Source organism: Crocodylus siamensis, chromosome 4 (genome assembly GCF_052110815.1).
Source record: "Crocodylus siamensis isolate JL-2025a chromosome 4, ASM5211081v1, whole genome shotgun sequence".
Taxonomy (NCBI): domain Eukaryota; kingdom Metazoa; phylum Chordata; order Crocodylia; family Crocodylidae; genus Crocodylus; species Crocodylus siamensis.
This window is the reverse complement of record NC_143398.1, coordinates 158898771-158920225: the sequence shown is the minus strand read 5'-3', so window position 1 is coordinate 158920225 and position 21455 is coordinate 158898771. Positions and strand designations below refer to the sequence as shown.

Genomic DNA, 21455 nt, shown 5'->3' with positions numbered 1-21455 from the left:
ATATCTGTCCTGCGCAGTCACTCTCCAGTGCTCTGGACACTGGATACTGCCTCAGCCTGAGTGTTACTGGAAACACCTCACCCCCACTAGAGCTCCCATGAGACATGCCAATATTTATACTCTTGCTAACCCCTTCCCTCATGCAGCCTTTGGAAAGGCTGTAGGGACTCCTGCTTGTTGAGGGGCTAATGCTGGGCCTCTCTGGACTGTGGCGCTTTGCAGGACTGTTCCTTTGCCTTCAAGAGCATGAACCATTCTGCTCTGCTCTGCTCTGCTCAGCACACAGGGAGAACTCAGGAGTCCTGGCTACCAACCCCTACCCTGCTCCCCCTCTCTTTACTCACAGCAATAACTCACGACTTCTTTCCCACCACCATCCCCTAATCCTCTAGATGCTACTACCTTCCCTAAGCCACAGGCAGAACCTAGGAGGCCTGAGCCAGTCCAATCTCACTGCTCTAACACAGCAACCCTTGCACCCCATTCAGAGAAGAGAATAGAACCCAGAAGTCCTGACTCCTAGCCCTCCACCCACCCTCCCCTGCAACGCTCAATGCTAAAAACTAGACCTGCGCTGAAAGGAGGTGAGCCAGCTGTTAACCGCTGGGCCCCAGTACAGCCCAGATGCACACACACAGGAGTGGAATCAGTGGGAGCTGAGAGCACTGTAAGAGTCCCATCCATGGCTGCAGCGGATCAGGTGCCATACTGTAGCAGGGCACTAGGGTGCCTGCTACTAATAACAGGAATATGGGCAGCTGCCACTCACCAGGGCAGCACAGGTGTGGGTTGCCGGGACAACCCCAGAGGTCAGCTGACCAGAAGGGGGCAGGGCCTGGCCTTTATAAACAGCCTAGGCTGAGGCCAAGAGGCAGTTCCCTTCTGGCAGCTGTGAAGGAGAGAGCTCTGATGGGAGTAGGTAGAAGTGGGAGGCTGGATGACCTGAGCAGTTCCTGGGTGAGAATATCAGGCAGAGGAGCCCTAATAGGGAAGGAAAGAGTGATGAGCCAGAAGGCTTAGGGTTTATGTTTTAAGCCAGGAGGCTAGCACTTGAGTTGGGTTTTTGTGTTACGGCTGATTGGCTTATGGTTTGCGTTAATATTAGACCGGAGGACTGGGTGAGGCTGTAGGGGTGGAGGAGGCCTCATAGGAGCTCCCCAGTAGTGTGGGGGGTCCTGGTGCCAGAGAAGGCACAGCAGTTTGGTGCCGGAGAGTGGTGCTGCGTTTCAGGGAGCCCCGACCCTGGCCCCAGTGGGGCAGTACTGGGAGGAGCCCAGCGTGGGTGCAGGTGAAAGGCCCAGGGGGGCGTAAGCCCCAGGAAAGGGGGCTGGGGCCAGGTAAAGCTGAGGCTGCCTCAGCCCCAATTGGGAGACGCCCAGTGGGGTGTAAGCCCCAGGAAAGGGGTCTGGGGCCAGGTAAGGCCAAGGCCGCCTGAGCCCCGATTATGGGAGTTGCGAGGAAGGCCCCAGTGCAGGCGAGCACGAGGCATAGGACCCGGTTGGGGGCAAGACCATGAGGCACAGGCCTCAGTGGGACATAAGACCCAAGAAGTGGGTCTGGGGGCCAGGTAAGGCCAAGGCTGCCTGAGCCCTGATTGTTAGAAGCCCAGTGGGTGCAAGACCCAGAGAAGGGGGTCTGGGGCCAGGTAAAGCTGAGGCTGCCTAAGCCCCAATTGCATGAGCGCAAGCCAGACCCCAGGAGGGGCAAGCGTGTTGAGCAGGCCCCAGGGTGGGTGACAGTAGGACTTACAGGTAGCCCCAAGGCTAGAGTGCACTGGGGCAACTAGACAGATCATTGGCTAAGTGACGTCAAGGCACCATGTCAAAGCAGATGGAAAAGGCAGCCTCCCCTAAACATTTAAAACATCAGAGACATGGTGGGTGAGATTGGTGAGGGTGCATTGACACTGGCTTGACATGGTAGCCAGGGGGTGCTAGGGGAGGTCACGGCACCCCTAGAGGCTGCCCTGCCACACATACAGATCTGGTCTCCTACCAGGGCAGCACACCCAGCAGCTACCCACTGTGTTATACCCTGTTGTTTGCAAAGAGGCTTTGCTGCTTTAAATGCCTGTTATCCCACTTCACCTCCATGCCTGTGTGCCAGGGCTCCCCCTTCTCCCCCCAGCACACTTAGGGCCAATACCACACCTTCCCTAGGGAACCCCTTGCTAAGGTAGCTGATAAATCCAGGTGCTCAGTGATATGGCAGCTTCTGGGGGCTGAGACCCACCAAACTCAGCTCGCTTGTGGCTTAAGTCAAAGGCCAGGAGAAGATAAGCCAGGCATGCTGAGCCATGAAAAGGAAGTGGGAGTATACCGGAAAACTAAAGGAGGGAGAGGCGGTGGTGAAGGCAGGTTGGGTTTATCATTGATGGACTGGATTGGGCACCTGGCCTGGGCTGTGGAGTTGACAGCCTGCTGCTTGCCGGGTTTGGGGGATTAGTTCATCCTGAAACCTGACCCTGCTGTTCCTCATCCAGCAACCCCCAGCTGGGGAGCGAGATGCCCCACGCTCTGTGGGGAACAGATAAATAGCATCCTGAGCTCTGTCTGGGGATGTCATGTGAAAAACATCCCCTCAGCTGGGATAAAATGTACTAGGACACCTAAACTGCCCTCCCACAGTGGGAGGGAGTGTGTGTGTGTGTGTGCATATACATGCACATATATGGAGTCTCCCTGGATGACGGCTCCCTGGCAAAGGGGTGCTGAAGCTCATGACTGACTCATGTTTCCAGCTCAGAGCTTCAGGACTCAGTGCAGGGGACTTACATCCAGAAGGTGGGTAGAAACTAGTGTGGCGATACTTAACCAGGGTGCCACAGCATTGCAGGGGCACTACCAGATTCTTTGAAGGGTGCCTCAAAGTGTGAGCTGATAAAAGAAGTATGAGGAGATAAGCAGATAAGGGCAGGCTCAGGTTTGTTCCTGCCTGAGCAATCCCCTATACCCACAGCCTGACCTCTCTGCAAGGGAGGTAAGCACTAGTATTTTTTGAAATTGGATGCCACTCAGTTCACAAATGATATGGAGGGGTGTCTTGTGTCCAGTAAGGGGTGCCTTGTGCCCAAAGAAGTTGAGAACCACCGAACTAATGTCTGGAAAAAGGGACCTGGGAGCTAGAAAACCTGGGTTCCCTACCCAATTCTGGGAGGAGGAAAGATCCAGTGGTAGAAAAGCCAGGCTAGGATTCAAGACTCCTGCCTTCTAGTCCTAGCTCTGAGAGGTGAAGCTAGCAGTTACAGCAGGGGACTGGGCACTAAGGTACTAGGGCTCTAGGTCCTGCTCTGAGGAAGGGGAAAGGGCAAGGGAGATAGTAGCAACTGGACCATTTCTCTACCAGGTCCACAGAAATCTCCTGTTCTTTTCAGGCTTCAGGTTTACATTTTCTTCCTGAAAAAACTCATTTCCAACACTTTTCTTCCAAGGCTTCCTGATGTTTTGGGGAGGGAGGAGGTTACCAGTGGAACCCCTCACATTAGACACACCTCTGGCATGGATCTCTCCAATGGCTTGAATACCACAGCCTGGCTCAGGAGACTACTCTGCAGGCCCAAGTCCAGTCTAATGACGTCGCTGTCACTAGGACACCGAAGTCAACATGCAGGGTCTGGCAGGAAGGACTGTGGAATCTCGAGGGGCTTCTTCAGGGCACGTCTGCACCACCTCCACCCGGGCCAGGAGCGCCCACTCCCCAGGTAGCAGTCCAATGCTGCATGGGGTTCACTTCATGCTACCCTAACTCTAGGGTGTGCCAATGGCCACCAATCCATGCACTGCTCTTCTGGTGGCCCTGGGGCACTCTCCTGGCATTTGCCAAGGAGAAAGTGAGCAGAGTGTGCGTTCATGGCAGCCCTCTCAAGCCTGATCAGAGAGAGCATAGACTGGGAGTGGTCAACCTGTGGCACAAATGGCACAGGCAGCCTTTGTGTGTGGCACGCAGCAGATCAGGGAGTGGACAGGCGGTACAAAGGCAGAAAACAGAGCAGCAGATCAGTCAGGGACAGCAGGGCAGGGAGCAGAAAGCAAAGCAGCAAGTCAGGCAGCGAAAGGGGATCAGAGTAGCACTTGAGGAGGGTACAGGACTAATTTGTGACACTCCTGCCAAAAAGGTTGGCCCCCACTGAAAGAGAGCCACTCCAAGTGGCCTCCTGCCCTCGGCAAGGAGATAACAGACTGAACAGGCCAGGGAGAACATGAACCGGCTGACTCCATCTGGTCTGGGTTAGTGGATGGCAACTCCAGCCCTGTGGCTCTGCGGACAGTTCTGGGGGTCTGCAGACCCAGACTCTTCCCTCAGCAGTGAATTCATGTGGCAGGCCTTCTACTATCCCTGTCCCAGCAGCCTCCCCCTCCCACAACAGACAGCACTGAAAGCAACCACTCCTGGCCCTGCCCCAAAACAGCCAGCCACTAGCTAATCAAAACACATCTTTCACCCCCTGCCAAGCCTGGCTCAGCTGGGATCGCTCCCTTTTTAATGGCTTTTCGCTGACATAATTTATAGGTTGAAAAGCCTTTTCCAAAACAGCCTGAAAGCATGTGGGGCTGATAACCTGTTCCAGGCCTCATGTTATCTAGCTGTGCAGAGATATTTCACAGCCACAATTGACAGGGCACTCATGACTCTCTCCTCCACTCCCCGCTAACTCCATTACTGTCCTGGTTTGCATTCAGCTGGGCCAATTAGCCCTTTCCCATCAAATGTAAAAGGTTGGGGGTTGCGAAGGAGATTGGGCTGCCCAGTGGGATTATTGGAGAGGAGCATTTGTGGGTTCCTCCCTGTTTCAGGGACTGAAATGGGCTAGGAGGCTGAGAGTGATGAAGAGAAGCAGGCAAGGCCCTGGGACAGGAGGTTTCCCCCTCCCACAATGGCAGCACCAGATCCCAGTGCCCTGAACTGGTGCTGGGAGTGGTGCTAGTCGCAAGCTCAGCCCCAGTACAGGCAGTACTAAGGAGACCCAGAAGAATGACAAGGGGCTTGTCCCTTGTGTGTAAACAGGGAGGCACTCCTGTAGCACAAGGCACAGCAGACAGGCCAGAATTTGGGCTCAGGTGGGTTTGATGCACAGAGGCTGGAATCTGGGGACTGTCATGAAGCCGCTGGGTGGTTAGGGGCAGTGGAAATGTCTGGTCATGGAGCTGAGGGGTCGGGGGCAACCAGAAGGGACAGTGAGTCAGGTCTGAGGGGGATCAGCAAAACTGTTAGGGGGGATCCCAGGACTGGGATGGCAAGAGGGATAGTAATTGGAATGAGGGGCATCAGCAGAGCTGAGTGGGGGACACCATGGCTGGGCTTGCAGTAGGGGAGGGGGCCAGTGAGCCAGGACAGAGCAGCCTTAGCAGAATCCCCCCCTCCTCCTGTTCTCACAAGCATTCAATTCATTTGCAAAGAAATCGTACTAATTACCAATGAAGCCCGAAGCGGCTGGAGAGCTGTGTCTGGAGAGGCAGCTCTTCCAACAGAGCCCCGGCCCCTGGCCCTGACACTAACCTGGTTAGGGTGGATGAACGGCCACAATAAAGTCGCCTTTCAATACACTTGGCAAATGATCATCCGGTGCGAGATAAACTAATCTGCCCACCCTGGACATATCTTCATTAACTTCCCTACAGGTCCCTGCCATGGTTCCCTCCCAGCTCACCTCAGCCTGTGCACTGGAGCTGTGGGTAGAGGCATGGGGGTGGGTAGTGAGAGAAATAGCATTGATTTCCATCCTCCCTGCAGGGAGCACCAGATCCTCCTTGCCTGGTGCGCGTGCGGCTCTAATTTGATTGGGCCCAATTAGTACATTGCAATGCCCTGAGCCACATGAGGAAGAGACTATAAAGGCAGCTGCCCCAGCCCCAGCTAGGGCACAAAGTGGCCAGCCAGTTCCCCAGCCATGAGCAGCATCACTGCTGTTGGGGAGAGCTACCAGAAGTTCAACCCCCGTGCCTACCTGCAGAATAACTACATGCCCCCCCGTGCTGACTTCACCTCTGAGGACTGTGTGGTGCCTTGGAAGCTGCGATGTCTCGCTGAGGCCTTTGCCACAGGTGAGTGTTTGAGAGGGGTGGCAGGGCAGGCATGAGCCTATCCCAGCCCTTGCTTTGACCAAGGGCTTTACAAGCATTAATGACCAGGCTGCACCGGGAGGTGGGACAGTGGGAACGTCTCCTTTTTTCCTCATTGGGGAAACTGAAGAACAGACTGGTGACACCACTAAGTCAGCCAAAGAAGTGATAGCTTGCATGGGAATGGGACCCATGAGTCCCGGCTGCCAAACTCATGCTCTAACCTCTGCACCATGTTCTCAATCAGAGCAGGGGTATAGCATTTAAGTGTCTTGGCTCCTACGCTCAGGCTGTCAAAGGTACAACACACAAGCTGGATCCAGCCTGAGGGGATGTCCTATCCAACCTGCCAGCTTCTGGCAGGCCAGGGAATTTGGGGACAGAGCTAGTGGGGGCAACACCTGCGAAGAAGCCAAGGCCCTGGCACCCTGTTGGACTTGGCCATCAGGAGCAGGGGTGAGCAACCACTGTGCAACACAATCCAGCTCACCCTGCAGCCACCTTGGGCTTCCTCCACTTGATCCACCCCTGTTCACCCCACCACTGCTTGCTCTGCTGCCACCTCTCCTGGCTCTACAACCTTTGCCCCCTGTCCCGCAGATGCAGCCTACAAGGAGCCTGTGGGACATGGAGTAAGTTCTGCTGAACCCACAGGGGGTCCAGGAAGTGTGTTATTGCATGAGACTTGGCGAGTGGTCAGCAGAAACTTCCAGGTTGCAAGCCAGGCTGGCTACAAAGGCAGAAGCAAATGCTTCTCTCTGTACCTTAAATACTTGTATAGAAGTTTCTGTAACTAATAAGAAACTGTTTCCACATGACAAGCAACAAAATACTACAGCCTAAGTTGGAGACACCTGCATTACATTGTGTTTCCTTTTCAGAGCAGGGATGCAGAACCCAGGAGCCCTGGCTTCCATTTCGCACCATCCCCATTGAAAACTGCCAGCATTGCTCTCATATCGTGTCTATAGCATTAACTGTGCTGCAGGCACTGTGGAGACTGTTAGGGCTCCCTCCCTTCCCAAGGGGAAGGTGAGTAACCCACAGGTTACACGCCAAGGTAAAACAGCAAGTGTAACCTTTTTTATTGCAAAAACAATACGCACCAAATCAACACCGCAAGCTTACAAGCCGCTAGTGCGTCGGGCTGGAAGAAAGGCACTCCCCACCCTGTTCCAAGTTATTACCTGTTGGGTCTCGGGAACCCCACCCTGCATCCAGGGTGGTGAGACTACCTCCTTTATTGGGTCCTCAGCCTCGTCCTCCCCAAAGCAGTTCTGCTCGGGTCCCAGTTTTTCTGACTTTTATACCCTCCTTCTCATTAACTCTCTCTGTCAGAAGGGGGTTCACTTTTAGCCTTACTGCCTTTCTGGGATTACAGCCGAGCATTATCTCATTTTGCAAAGCTGTCATTTCTAAGTAAAAACTGTTATCTTTAAGTTCCTCTTGGGCTGGGATTTCCAGGGCCATTGGTCGGGCAAAGACAGTTTTCTCCCCCTTTTTTTTTTCTTTCTTATTTTCATCTTTGCATATCAGCAAACAGCAGCAGATGCATTAGGTCATTATCCTTGTGGTTTCCACAAAGCTGACCGCCCCGCTTCAAGGTGTCAGCTTGGCTTCCTCCCAGAAGCCTCTTCGGGATGGGCCTCACAGAGACCAAGGCGACAGTGGGTCTTACGGCCTCAGTAACATCCATCAGCTCACACCACCCTGATCTGGGTCTCTTATTACTGGGGAAGACTGGAGAGTCTAGGACAGTGGTTCTCAACCTTTTTTAGGGTACTTAACAAAAATGCCACCTCTTAGCTTTTGCTTGTTTTTTGACTACAGAAAAATACTAGGGCAATTCTTCCATTGCAAACAACTCAGAAAGCCCACAGCAGGGCAGGGTGTTTCCCATTTGAAATCACTCGAGTTTATCTTGTGAATCACATCTGTATACCTAACAGTACTAACATTGTATAACAGCCTGCAGCACACCTGAAAAGGTCTTGAATACCCCAGGGTGCAGTGGCACCCTGGTTGAGAATCACTGCTCAAGGACATGGGCTCCAATTCTTTTCTCTGATACACACTGCAACCCCACCAACATCAGTGGGTGTGATCAAAATATCCTTCCTTCTTATAATTTTCATATTGACACTGGCCTCTCCCCTAGGTGAAATCCACGGCCACACCCTGATAGACATCGGCTCTGGTCCCACCATCTACCAGCTCCTGAGTGCCTGTGACCACTTTGAGGAAATCATTGCCACTGACTACCTGGAGGTAAATCGTGAGGTCCTCCGGCAATGGGTGCAGGACAAGATGGATGTCTTTGACTGGAGCCCCTACATCAAACATGTCTGCAAGATTGAGGGCAGAGGGTAAGTGGTGGCCAGAGTATGGCATGGGTGGACAGGGCCAAGCTAACAGCAGTGCAAGCAGATTGAATGGACTGGGTGGTGGCAGGGTTGAGGTTGGCCTTGTCTGCATTTACCTGTGTCTGCCCCTGAAGTGTACTCTGGGAAGGACCAGAGACAGCAGGGGCTGGCAGAAGGCATGGGATCATCTACATATGCCTGAAGCCTTCCTCCAGGCAGCAGAGGTGGTATAACCCTGCCAGCAAGACACAGGGCTCTGATGTCCAGAGGTTTGGTTGCAGACACACTGTAAGGAGAACTCTGGCCTTTGTGACCAGGATCAGGAGCGAGGGGACCCACTGTGCTGGGGGGCTGGGTAGTGTTGGAGACACCAGGCAGCTCAGCCTAAAACCCCAAGGTCTGGCTGAATTTTTAAGTCAATGGAGATGTGTCCAAAGCTGGGGGTGGGGGGGATGGGACCTGTTGTTGTTTGCTAGTTAGGAATGGATAAGAGGAAAGTGGGGATGGAGCTGCAGGGATGTGCAGATGGGGTGGTGAGCAAAGGAGAAGGGGCTCGGGGTGTCCTGTCAGCTTGCATGTATCGCAGGTAGGGGGCCCCATACAAAGAGTCTATGACCCCCCAGCACTAGCCATGGTATGACATGCACTTACCATAGTATGACATGTATGCAGTCACAGTGATATGCAGTTGCACATGCAAACAAATGCTCTCGTATTCACACTCATGCCATCTCTCTCTGTCATGCTCAGCTGCACGCACACACATGCATACTAACAGTTTTGCAGATTCAGATTCACACTCACACTAGAGTCATAGAACCACAGGGTTGGAAGGCACACAAAGAGTAGGTGGTCCGAGTCCCAGCCCTAAGGCAGGAATGCTCCTCCCTGTCCAGTGCTTGTCCATCCTCCTCTTGAAAACCTCCAATGCAGGATAGTCCATATAGCCTCCCACACCCAGTCACACTCCCTCCAATTCACACTCACTGTCACCCCCATATGGTCTGACACGCACATTCCCACTCTCCCCTCTTTGCTGTATAAGTGAGTCCAGGCCCATGACTCCTTCACTCACCAAGTGATGCTTCCCATACGCATTCATCTCCCTTGCGTGCCTGTAGCACAAATCAGACTCAACATATTTGTTAATGCCCCCTCCCTGTGAGCAGCTGAGTCTCCCTCCCCAACCCCTGCCATGCTCTCTCTCATGGGCAGCCCTGATCCTTTCCTGGCTCACACAGGGAACAGTGGAAGGAGAAAGAGCAGAAGCTGAGAGAGAAACTGAGGCAGATCCTGCCCATTGATGTCCATCAGCCCAACCCGGTGGGCTCCCCGCTCCGCCAACTGGCTGATGCCATGGTTTCCACCTTCTGCCTGGAGGCTGTGAGCCCCGACCGGCTGAGCTTTGAGCAAGCCCTGCAGAATATCACCTCGTTGCTCAAGCCAGGGGGACACTTCCTCCTCATCGGAGCCCTGGAGGAGTCCTTCTACCTGGCTGGGGAGGCCAAGCTCTCGGTGGTACCAGTGAGCGAGGCCGATGTCAAAGAGGCCTTGACCAAGAGTGGCTACAAGATCCATGACTTCCGTTCCTACATCATGCCTCCTGGCCTGAAGATCGGGGTGGATGATGTGAGCGGAGTCTTCTTTGTCCATGCACAGAAGCAGCCTGTGGTGTAGGATGCAGGGCCGGGCAGGGCAATACTCTTGCTCTTGACTAAGATAGACGTGCAGCTTTGGTAGCTAGATAAAACCCATAATAGACAGATAATCCCACCAGTGCATGATGCTCCATTAACCTCTCCCCCCTCCCTGCTAGCTACACCACTCATGTCCTTAGTATATTTGGCAGTGAAGGGGTAAGCAGGCAAGTGAATTAGGGGTCCCTTACTAAATTCTAAGCTTCTATTAACAACAAGGGCTGTGGGCAGAGGCTGCCTGTTCCCAAATAGGGAGCATGTAAGGCCTAGTTAGGTTTTGGGAGCTATGATAGTACAGAAGATGGGGGCAGCCTTCCCTAGTCTTTGAGGTTTAGATATTTAAAGTGAGATCATATTCAATTCATGCATTTGCAAAGCATCTGCTGCTTCAGCAGCTGAGTACTTATCAGACTTGGCTAATCAGCCAGGCCTTCTGGGGGCTGCAGCAGCACTTGATATTTTTCTGCTTCCCCCCCCAGCCCCAAGTTAGCACCCAGGGCAACTTCCCCAGTCACCCCAATGTAGTTGTTATACTGGCACGTACAGAGCACTCTCCTAGGTTCAGTGTGCTTATAGGACATCCTAAAACTATTCTGCATCCCTCAGAACAAGAGGAGAGCTGCAGGCTTGTTTCATAGATGGGGAAGGGAAACCAAGTCACAGAGCTATTAAAGAGGGGGTGGTTACTTGAAAGAGAGAGATTTAGAGCTGTTATTAGAAGTCTGCTGCTTCACATTTCTGCTCATTCATTCCTCTGTGCCCCCCCCTCCCCCACCCAACTCAGCCTCATCCTGCATGATGTAACAGCAACCTTTGGACAGAGCAGGCCAGCCGATAGTGTGCAGCATCAACTCCAGAATAATTTCTAGGAGGCAATCGAAGAGGAGTGCATTCCCATTTCCAGGAAGGGAAGTTATCAGTAACAAGACTAGTAATTAAATCACTTTTGTAGTTGCACAGAATATAACTGTCTGAGCTAGAATTTCACTGGGATTCCTGGGGCAGAATTATCAAAGTTCATGGTCTGATGCCAGTCCAACTGATCAGGAATTGAAAGGAAACTTGGAGATTGATATTTTGAGAGTGAGTTTAAAAAAAAAAGCCTGGGAGAGTCTTACACAAAGCTAAGTATGTTTATGACTTATTTTAGTGACTGCATATGCTGATTTTGTGGCAATCTGTGTTTTCCAAGCAGAAGTATGTTTGAGATACGAACTCTGTGCCACAGCTCTACTGCATGAGAATCTAATGAAAATAAAACCTATGACTTGAATGCAAGTGAACTGTTTAGTTTTACTATTTCCATTGGGCAAAAGCACCTGGAAGAGCCCTTGAGAGGTCACAATGTTTCCCTTTTCCCCAAGGCATGATCAGCCAGCTGCCACGAATGGTTGAGATCTGTTTGCCTAACCTGTTCTTAGACAGTTCACCTCTCCTTTGGTGAATCCTGCCACTACTAAACCATCCTTCTGATAGAAAACTTTTCTAACATCCAACTGAAATCTCCTTTGCTGTAATTTAACTCCATCACTTCCTGTCATAGATACAGTCCACCCTCATTCCACGAGCCACCAGGGAGTGACCTCAGCTGGTGGCTCCTCCACAGAGCCATCTCCACAGGCATATGCCTGGCATGATGCAGGGACATCCCCAACACCTGTCCCTTCCGCCACCCTGGCACATGTCTACCTTGAGTGCATCAGGCTGCAGCCTTTTTACCACCTCCTCAAGAACCTTTTGCCAAAGTTCTGGCTGTATTACTCCCTGCACCTTTTCATTTATGCACGCCACATCCCTGACCCCACCAAGTCATAGGACCTCCTGGTCAACTTCCTCCTGGCTCTGGCTAAGCTGGCCCTCTATCTGACCAGAAAGGAGGCTCTGGCCAGGGGGAGGGAGTACCCCTATTGACTGTGGGTCTTCTAGTCTTTGATCCGCTCACATCTCTGGACAAGGTTTCAGTGGCTCCCTGCAAACCTTCTGTGTGGGCCCATGCCCACAGTCCCCTATGTGTCCCAACTAGGTCCATCTTAGATGGAATAGGCATGGAGAACACATTTCTTTTCTCCCTCTTCTTGGCATCCTTTTACATGTTTGGAACATTATTCTGTCTCACCTCACAGCTGTTAGAAAAAGACCAAAAAGCAGGTGAGATTCTATAGGAGTGTGAAGTGGTTAGGATCACTGCTCAAAAGACTTTCAAAATGCAAAATCTTTAACTCCGCTCCAATCCCTCTAAAGTTTCATACAGGAATTCTCTCCTTCCTCCTGCAAACCAGCACATGGCATCATTCTTTCCCAAATTAATCCTCTTTCTAAATCACTCTCCAAAATTGTTTGGAAGCTAAAAGGCTAAGGGGCAGCATTTTGCAGAGAACTTAGTCACTGAGAATCTTAACATTAAGAAACATCCAGGCTTCAAAGGGATTTTTACTTTTTTGCATGGTCCCCTGCTATTGTCTAAGGAAGGGGTCAGCAGCGTTTTGGGAACAGTGGGCTGAAAGAACCCAGGAGTTCCAGAGGTTCCTACCCAGCCACTTGCCACCACCGAGCCATTGTGCAGGCAAAGCCCCACACGGCCAAGTCACTGCTGATATCTAGGCTTTGTGACTCTTGCTGGGTCAGTTCTGGCCTGGGGGGGGCGGGGCATGGGCACCAACTGCTAGCTTAAGTTCTGCCGTCTCTTGTCTCTGGCAGATGGCCCAAGACAAAGACTGCCAACAAAGCCCACAAGCTGCACTGAGAAGGGGTAGTTTAAAGGACTCCCTGCTTAGTTTTCAGAGGCAAGAAGATACCCACACACTTCCACTGAAGATGGGAACAGCAATGGCTCAGCACCTTTGGAAAAATTAATATATTTTTGGAAAAATATTTACACACTTCAGCTTACAAAGCTATGTATTTACTGTCTGCAGTGACTGGTCACATTCCCATTTCCCCACCCAGAAATACCAGGTCTCAAACTGCACTGGAAAGAGTCCACGGAGCTTATAGCTACTTTCCAACCCCAGGAAACTTCAGGGCCACTTTGGATCTGGCACAGCTCTATTGCTTGGGGTTACCTCATTCATGGAGGGCAGGTTTACCAAGTGCACAGAGGGAGTGGAAGGAATTTCAGGCTTAGAATAAATCTTGAGACATTAAATCCTACCTTCTATCTAGTGGCATTGCAATGAGCTCAGAGGGATTTGGCCTCCGCATTGACGTTAGCAAGTCTAATGTTACTAACTAAACGTGGTATTTACACTGTGCCAGTCACTGTGGTATGCAAGCACTGGGTACAGGACAGAAAGCCCTGTTTGGAGGGATCGATTGATCCCCGGCTGAGCTTAGGTGGAGCTTCCTTTTCTATGGCTTTGCCTGCTGTTGGAAAAAGGCAGATCGCTGCTGTGACTGCTTAATTTCTTTCCCTAGGGAGGAATTCCAAACAGAGCGGGCAGGCAGCAGTAAAGAAAGCAATTTGGTCTGGACTTGGAGGTGTTGGAGTCTTAAGTTAGAAAGCTTCCCTCCGCTCCTAAGGATTGGCTGCCCATTGCTCCTTTCCATCTCTGCCCAGGAAGATATAATGAAGAGCAGGGCTGTGTTAGGGTCTTTGGATCTGATTGTATGAAGTTGCCAGCAAGCATCACAATCGTGTCAGCTGAACAGCAGAAAGTAGACAAAGCCATGGAAAGGGAGTGGAGCTGAATAGAATTTTAATGTATATATAAACCCCAAGCAGAGCCCCTGGGCTGATTTCACAGCCTCCCTTCCAGCCCTTGTTGATGCAATTTAGAGAGGGGGAGGCTGTGATTCCGGTCCCATCAGGCTTCCTACAGAGAAATCTAACCATTTGCAGTTGCAGTGTAAGCCAGCTTGACCACTGGGCCTGCTGGCCAGGGGCTTTGAATCCAGCCCTGATGATTCCTTCTCATCCACTTATTCCATGTCAGTTGTGCTTTCCAGCCCAACCCAATAACTAATACTAGCTCCAAAAATATCAGCACATCTTGGGTGGATGCTTGCTTCCTTCCTCTTGTGCAGGTGTTAGACAGGGCGACAGTGTCACTAGCCCAGCCCCAGTCACCAGCTGGCTGCCCCACCATGCTCTACTCAGTTCAAGATTGGAAGCACAGCTCAGGAATTAAGAACTTGGTGTGGAGTTAGGGGTGTAACGAGGAGGTTTTGCAACCTGGGTAGCAGATCCATTCCTGCACTCCCTCTGAGTTGGTGCCTGGGGCAAAGAGATATCACTATAAATTTTAGTGCCCTGAGTGGAACTTGGGGGGGAAGCACTAATTTGTTACACCTGGAGCAGCCCCTGTGCTGTGCCCCCCACCGCACCCCCCCGCCACAGAAACCTGCACATTACCCAGCTGTAAGAATCCTGCCCTGGGGAATCAAAGGCCCCTGATGTGTCCCTGCATCTGGCTTCTATGGCCGAGCAGTGTAGGAGTGCTCCTGGTTGGTTTCTAGGGCTAGGTGCCACTGGGCTGCTCCTGCACTGTCCTGGCACATGGTTCTTATAGCCAGGAGGTACAGAGCTTCTCCAGCTTGGCTCCTACAATAGGGGCAAAGATTCTGGGGGAGGGAGCATCATTTCAGTGACCTCCCCAACCACAACTCAGTGTCTGGGACTGGTGCCCCTCTTGCCTCCCCTGTCCCCAGTTACACTACTGCTGGGGCTGGTGCCTTCAATATGCACCCATAGTAGTTATGCTACTGTTTGGAGCTGCTAAAATGGACCCACTTGGATAGAAATAGGGGGTGAAGGGTAGGGAGGAAATCAGATGAAGGATAGTAATGATTAGATTAATTACAATTTTATTTCCAGAGAAACCATGACCAAAAGCAAGACAGACACCTGAGATGGTTCGCAAACCACATCAAATAAAAATAGGCGACTTGACCCAAGTCTAATACAATGAAATGATCAAACTCCAAAAGAGCCAATTTAAAAAGAGAGAGACAGCAACAGGATGCAAAAATCACATTCACATCCCCAGGGATGAGTGATTTGATCTATACAAGGCCTATAAGGTCTGCCTCATACTTACATCCAAGACTGCACCCTTCGTTGAAAAAAGAAAAGGATTATTTCCACATGTATATTATTCCCATTACCCCATCCCTCCACTTGGATACTGAGGAAGGAAACATTCTTGAACAAAAATGAGATTTTAAAAAAAGAAAAGAAAAGAAACCCACATCTCTGTGCTCTTTCTTCCCCAGCAGCAAAACAGCTGCTCATGCCATCAGTCCTTTCAGGTCACCTTCAGCCCTCCTGTTACAAGCACAGCTAAAGGGGCTGGCAGGGCAGATGCGCTAAGAGAAGGTCAGGTCATTTTCCATGTGGAAACAGATGCAACATTTTGGGGGTAGCAAAAAGGATGACAGGACGGGGACTGATTGTACAATATGATAGGTTGGCAGACAACTGTATGGTATACATGGGAGGATGGCAAATCCAGCCTGCAGCAGGAGAAGTGCAGGCTGTGGAAGGACAGGGAGGTATTTTTTTTTTAATCTTCTGCCTCTAAAATTAGACACTCAGAGCTTTAAATAAGAAGTTAGCCCACCCTTCTAGAAGGCAGGGGTGGAGCTTGCTGCAAGGGTCAGTGTCTCACACGCACACTTCCTTCAACCGTATTGCAAGACACTTCCATTGTCTTGAATGCAACCAGTTGTTTCACACCCACCTCACTCCAATCTATTCCTCTACAGAATGCCCAAGTGAAGCCTCAGCAACAATCCTGCAAGCTATCCTGAATGTCTCCATCATGCATTAGAGCACCTATGTGGAAAGCTCCAAGAAGAAGAGAGTTTAGAGATCAGCCCCTCCAGTGCAACAGAAGTTTAACTGGCCTGAAAGCATTTACTTTGTGGGAAGAATTTCTTTTAGGTCAGGGTGTCAGACTCATTTAGCACCCTGGGCTGGATCCAGACCCATGTTCAGCAAGCAGCATGGCAAGAGGCACTGGTTTTATCCCACTCCTCTCCTCCCTGTGGCTACCTGAGCTGCTATATACACAGGGAGCTGGGGACAAGGGGGCAGGGAGGAGGGGATTAATGCCACTTCTGCTTGCCCTACTGCTGAATTCCTAGCCCCTCCAGGACCTCTGTGAGACACTTGCATTGGCTGGATGAACTCTGCAGCTCGTATCTGACACCCTTGTCCTAGGCAGTATGAGCTCCTACTATAGCCCAAGAAATCTTTGCTGTTACTCAAAGTTGGCCTGCCCTGTTATTGCAGCATTGATCTAATACAGCAGCTGGGGCCTAGCCTCTCAGATCCACCCACATAAAGATTAGCCCTTCTCTGCTTGTAAAAAGTAGGTGCTCCCAAAACTCCAGGTGCCAAAGACTGTACTGTTTAGCTTCCTACATCCAGGAGGGCTTAATGTGCTAGGAAATAAAACTGCCAAGTCACATAGTTCTCCCTTCCTCTGCTCTGGATACAGACCTGCAGAGATACATTCCTTTGCTAGTGGCTCCTGTGTTACAGTCTGGCCCAAGTTTCTGTTGTGAAGCAAGATGAATGAGGGAGGCCAATTTATAAACTCCTTAGTGCTGATGACCTGGGAGGATGAGACCTGGTGAGCTAATCAAATCCAGGGCCTGCCTGTGTTCCTACCTTTTATTACTCAAGGGTGTTAGTTCTGTTTGATCATCCTGAGCTTCTCACAAAACACCGGGGACCAAGTAGAAAAATGTCACCTACTGCAGCATGGGGTCTATTCTTGGGCAGAGGTAGAGTTTTGGAATTGGCAAGTAGGTAGGCAGGGCTTGGAATTTCTTCAGGCATGCAAAAGGCAGGGTGAAGGAGGACTGATGACCAGCCAAGGCAAACCTGTTGTGGGACAGACACAACAGAGGGGACAGTGGGCAGCTGCAGGAAGAGTTTAGGTTTTGAAAAATAAAGCAAAGCAGTGTGAGGAGACAGACAGACGGTGCCTGCCTGGGTGAGAGGTGGTCTGGTCTCTCTCACTCACAGAAAGTGTGGTTGCACAGAGGATGAATCCCATTAACATCAATTTTGTAGAGCTTCTGATTGTTACCAGGATACTCCCACCCTCTTCACAAAGGGACTCTTCCTTTTCTCATCTGGACTTCAACTTTGCAAAACAGTCATGTGCACAGAGACACACATATCCCACTTGCCACTCAAACAGCAAATTAAACACCACAGCCCCATGCCAGCCAGGAGTCTTGGCTTCTGGTGCCTTCCAAGGTTTTAAATGGAAGTAGAAACTGTCCTATATGCTGTCAAGGGTTCACAGGCAGCCAGGGGACATTCAGGTAAGGCAGGGATTCTCTAGGAAACACCTGGGGCTTGACAATGGAGTATCCAGCAGAGACCAACAGGTTCTCTAAGCTGATGTGCCAAGCCGTTCTCTAATGGCACTGGGGTGGATGGATGCCACCGGCTTTCCACTTCTAAATGCAAGGATCTGTGCAGCCAAGAGAATGCAAAGTAGCCTGGCTCTGGTCTCCCAACAACCTTGCACAAGCAGATCAAGGAGCTGCAAACACCAAACGGGCTGGCAACGATCGCCACCTAGTGCCAGCACAGCCACATGGCAAGTGCCATGGCAAAAAGGGGCCACCACTCTCCAACATCACTGACTTAGCAAGGGAACCCTTGGTCCTTTGGCAATCTATCAGAAAAGGCACACAACAACCCTCCCCCCCAATCAATACAGCATTCCTGGGGTCTCTGCTTTAACACACAATTCCCCAGCACTCTAGGATTCCCCCCATGAAGTCCTTTTTGTGTTGGGTATAGCAGTCTACCACCTGATACAGTTAAAATGGGGGAGAGGACTGGGATGGGGTGTGTGGCAGGAGCCAGGAATGCCATGTGGCACACAACAAATTTCAGTGACACTTTGATCTGGGCACCTCGGCAACTAGTAAGTGCTGCAGAGACAAGGGAATCTGCAGGACCTGCTCCCTCCAGGGCAGATGCTTTCTCCCCTTCCCTCCAGTTAGGGCACACTGGATAGAGCTTTGCAGCATCCAAAAATTCACAACTAATCAATGAAGGGGAAGTGGAACCTTCCGAACCTGCCCCACATTTCACGCTAGACCAAGTTTTTCAAAGATTGCACAAGCATCTAGAGGGCACCCTGGGCTATCCAGCATATTTAAGATTAACTATAATCCCTTTTCAGCAAGCAATAAGGCTGTGGACCTTCAGAACCTCAGAACTTCATGATCAGATGTCTCCGCAACGTGCTTTTGTTATCTTTCAGTTTACCATGCCACTAGTTGCTTTGGCCATTTCTCCACTCCATCTGAAGTCCCCCGAGCAAGCCCAGAATCACTCAATGTTTTCTTTTAAATGGTGGAAATGGAAATGAAGGTTGCCTGGTAGCACAGAAGAGAGTTACAGCGAGTGGGGAGGACAAGTGGGCGAGATGGATCACCGATGTTCTGACAGATCCTTGACACTCTAATGGGGAGAGTCACAAGATCAAGAGTAAGAACTTCTGAAGGCAACAAAAGAGTGGAGGAAGCAAAAGTAAAGTTCTGAAGAAGAATGTGGTGTTTTCCAGTGCTTCCAGGAGCTTGGGAAGAGAGCAGGCCTTGGCATAGCAAGAGGCTCCAGATATGGACACTTCAACAGTGGAAGACAGAAGATGCACAATGTCACCACTCCTCAAGAGAAGCTGTCTTGAGACCAGGGGTGCTGTTGGGACAGTCACCAGGAAGGTTTTGCACAGCACCTTCTGTCAGGGAAGAGTTAGCTCTTTCCCATTCTACTTTCCTCCAACAGCTTCAGTCTGTTTTGATAATGTCCGAGTTTGCCTTCAAGAGGTACAGGCTGTCATCAACGAGGAAACTGCAACAACAATGGGATGAGTGTGAGCGGAGGTTAACAGAGGTGGGATAGTGTACGTGTCTTTCCTGCAGCAAGTTTACCTTCTTTAAAGAACCATGTAATCAGTACAATATTTCGCATGCTATTTGCAGATTACAGGCCATACCTACCACACCAGGAAGTCATCTTCATGCTGGCAAAAACACTTGCCCGAGATATTCCCCCCACCTTCTCAGTGTGTCATAAGACTGATAGCAACTATGTCTAATTCAAAAGCAGCAGCTGTTGGCACAATAGCAAGGGAACCAGAGAGGACTGGGGGAAGGTTTGATTTGGGCTGTGGGAATGGGACATGCCTTACACTGCCAGAAGAGACCAGGCTGGGCACTATGTCCAAATGCAGATCCTTGGAAGGGAAAACCTGCCTGGGTGACTAGCATGCCAATAAAAGGGCATCATTTGCCTAATATAGCTCCTACAATTCAGATCCCATCAGTTCATTAATATTCATGAACTTATGTGACATTCATGGTTCCAAGTCATTGCTTGTGGGCTGATGCACTGCACCTTCAGGGCTCCCTGCAGTGTCACTTGCTTATGTCATGCTGATTGTTAGAAGCCTAGCCCCTGGGTGGACCACTGTGAAGACAGCTAGGCTCTAGAGGAATAAAGCATAATAGTGGCACAGCATTACACACATCAAGGGAACCAGTATACTACTTGATGCCATGATAGAGTATCTGAATAGTATACTTATCAGCACGTTTCAGGGGTAGGGCAATGCTATCACCTCCCTGTTACTGATGGCATCCTGAGACATAGGAAGATTTAAATGACTTGTCCAAGGCCACACAAGAGTCAGGATTTTGGAAGGGCAGAACTGAACCTGAGATCTCCAGAATCCCAGATCAGAACACTAGGGAGGATTTGGGGTATTCACTCTCCCTTCAGTGGGGCTAGGTCTTAAGATCAGCCTCTCTAGCTGGCACTCCACATAGCTCAGACTGAAGAAGTCAGGGTTTCCTTGCCAAGATGCCAACCATATAAAGACAGCTCTGAACTGGCCATTCACTAGTGGTGGGGAAAGAGTCCTTCCAAGACTACTTCCCAAAGGCTTGGTCTTCCATGTAACAGGTGACCCAAGCCTGATCTGATGTGATCAGGGCACAGTTTGGCCACATAATAAGAGGGGCTGAGTTTCAGATCTCCTCACTGGAGCTTCTCCAGGGTTTAATCTTAAACAGGGCGCTGCTTGTTACATCACCACATGGTTTCTTCACCCAAATAACCTCCCAAGGTAAGAGAACAGTGTTTGCATGCACCAGGCTGACCTGTAGAAGAGGACGTTGACAGGAATGGTGCTGATGTGCCAGATGGCGTGTGCATCAAAGATCCAGAACAGGGGAGGGAAATCCAGGAGCTCAAGCAGCGCCAGAACCTGGAGAAGCAGCACCACCACCATGCACTTCCAGACGTAAGGGAGGCGCTGTTGGTTCCTGACACACCAGGCCAGCCACCAGAAGAGGTTGAGGAGGCCTGGAAGACAAGAGGATTATGGTGCAAGGGATCTTGCTTGGTGATGTGAAGTGGGATTAAGCTTCTGGGATGGGTGGGTGTCTACTGGTCAGAGGGAAGAAGGGGAAAAGACCCGTCAGCCCTTGGACTTCAGTCTCACTGTTACTTTGCTGCCTTAAGCAGTCAGGGGCTTGTGCCATTCTTGCCATGTAGGTCAGGGCTCTCAGAACTGGCCAATGCTTGCCCCAGTGGGCCCACGCTAGCATGAAGACCCGATCTCGCCTATCCCTTTTCAGAACCACTGAACCACTCCCCTTTGCCAGTCTAAGGAACAAAGACCCAGACAAGGTTCAAATCTCTGCAAGCCCTGGAGATTATCTTGGTTTTTCCTCAACAGCATAGCTCACAACCCAGTACAAGCTTCCCTGAGAAGTGCCAAAGCCATGCAACCAGATACTCCAATTCCCCATCCTTCCTAAAGGGCAGTCACTACATCAGTCCTTCAGATGTCCAGGACTTCATTCCACAAAGATTTCCAGCCCTCCCAGTGTGCCTTTCCATTGCCATGTCCCTTCCTTATCTCCTCCACTGCAATCTGGTCCAACTGGATTTAGGTTGGCCCAAGAAAGAAGACTCCAGGACTCCTCCTCTGTTCCAGAGGTGACCTTGGGGCTCCTTCCACTGCTTTCCCTTCTCAAATCTGCCAAGGTAGCAAAGAAGAGGGGAAAGGCAAGGTGAAAGTGATGTGGCCAAACTGCCCATGGGCCCTGCCAATCTTTAGCCCCTCAAGGCCATTTACAACTCATTCTGGGATTATTTGCCTTTTCTTGAACTGTTGGTGATGCTGTTTCTTGAACTGTTAGCGGAGAGTTTCTTCAGGTATTTCTCTGAGGCCATATGGGCTACAAACTACATTTTGAGGGGTTTTTAAGGAAAACTGAGACTCCCCAAAACCGACAGGAGTAAACACCAGAGATCATGGAGTAAAGATGAGAGGGAAAGCAAATGACTCAACCAC

The 21455-nt window shown here is 50.7% G+C and overlaps 2 protein-coding genes across 5 annotated transcripts in view; one reads left to right on the top strand and one right to left on the bottom strand.

The window, feature by feature from the left end:
- The window catches only part of PGAP3 (post-GPI attachment to proteins phospholipase 3), a 46308-nt gene that overhangs the window by 5374 nt on the left and 19479 nt on the right, over positions 1 to 21455 (bottom strand). For 2 of the 3 annotated variants that reach the window (XM_090044515.1, XM_090044514.1), the window contains exons 7-8: positions 20254 to 20458; positions 14906 to 18943 (exon numbers count right to left, since the gene is read on the bottom strand). The exons of the other annotated variant lie outside the window; for it this stretch is intronic. In XM_090044515.1, coding sequence (XP_089900641.1) covers positions 18880 to 18943; positions 20254 to 20458 — 269 coding nt within the window. In that variant the 3' untranslated portion in view covers positions 14906 to 18879. Of the gene's footprint in view, positions 1 to 14905; positions 18944 to 20253; positions 20459 to 21455 lie in introns of those variants that run through there. 3 annotated transcript variants of the gene reach the window in all.
- On the top strand, positions 93 to 10160 carry PNMT (phenylethanolamine N-methyltransferase). Of its 2 annotated transcripts, none has more exons than XM_090044519.1 (3): positions 93 to 3700; positions 8218 to 8425; positions 9664 to 10160. In XM_090044519.1, the coding sequence occupies exons 1-3, from the start codon at positions 3604 to 3606 to the stop codon at positions 10097 to 10099; spliced, it is 741 nt and encodes a 246-aa protein (XP_089900645.1). In that variant the 5' UTR covers positions 93 to 3603; the 3' UTR covers positions 10100 to 10160. The 2 variants fall into 2 exon arrangements, with proteins under 2 accessions (XP_089900645.1, XP_089900644.1); XM_090044518.1 differs by having other exon boundaries at positions 93 to 6041.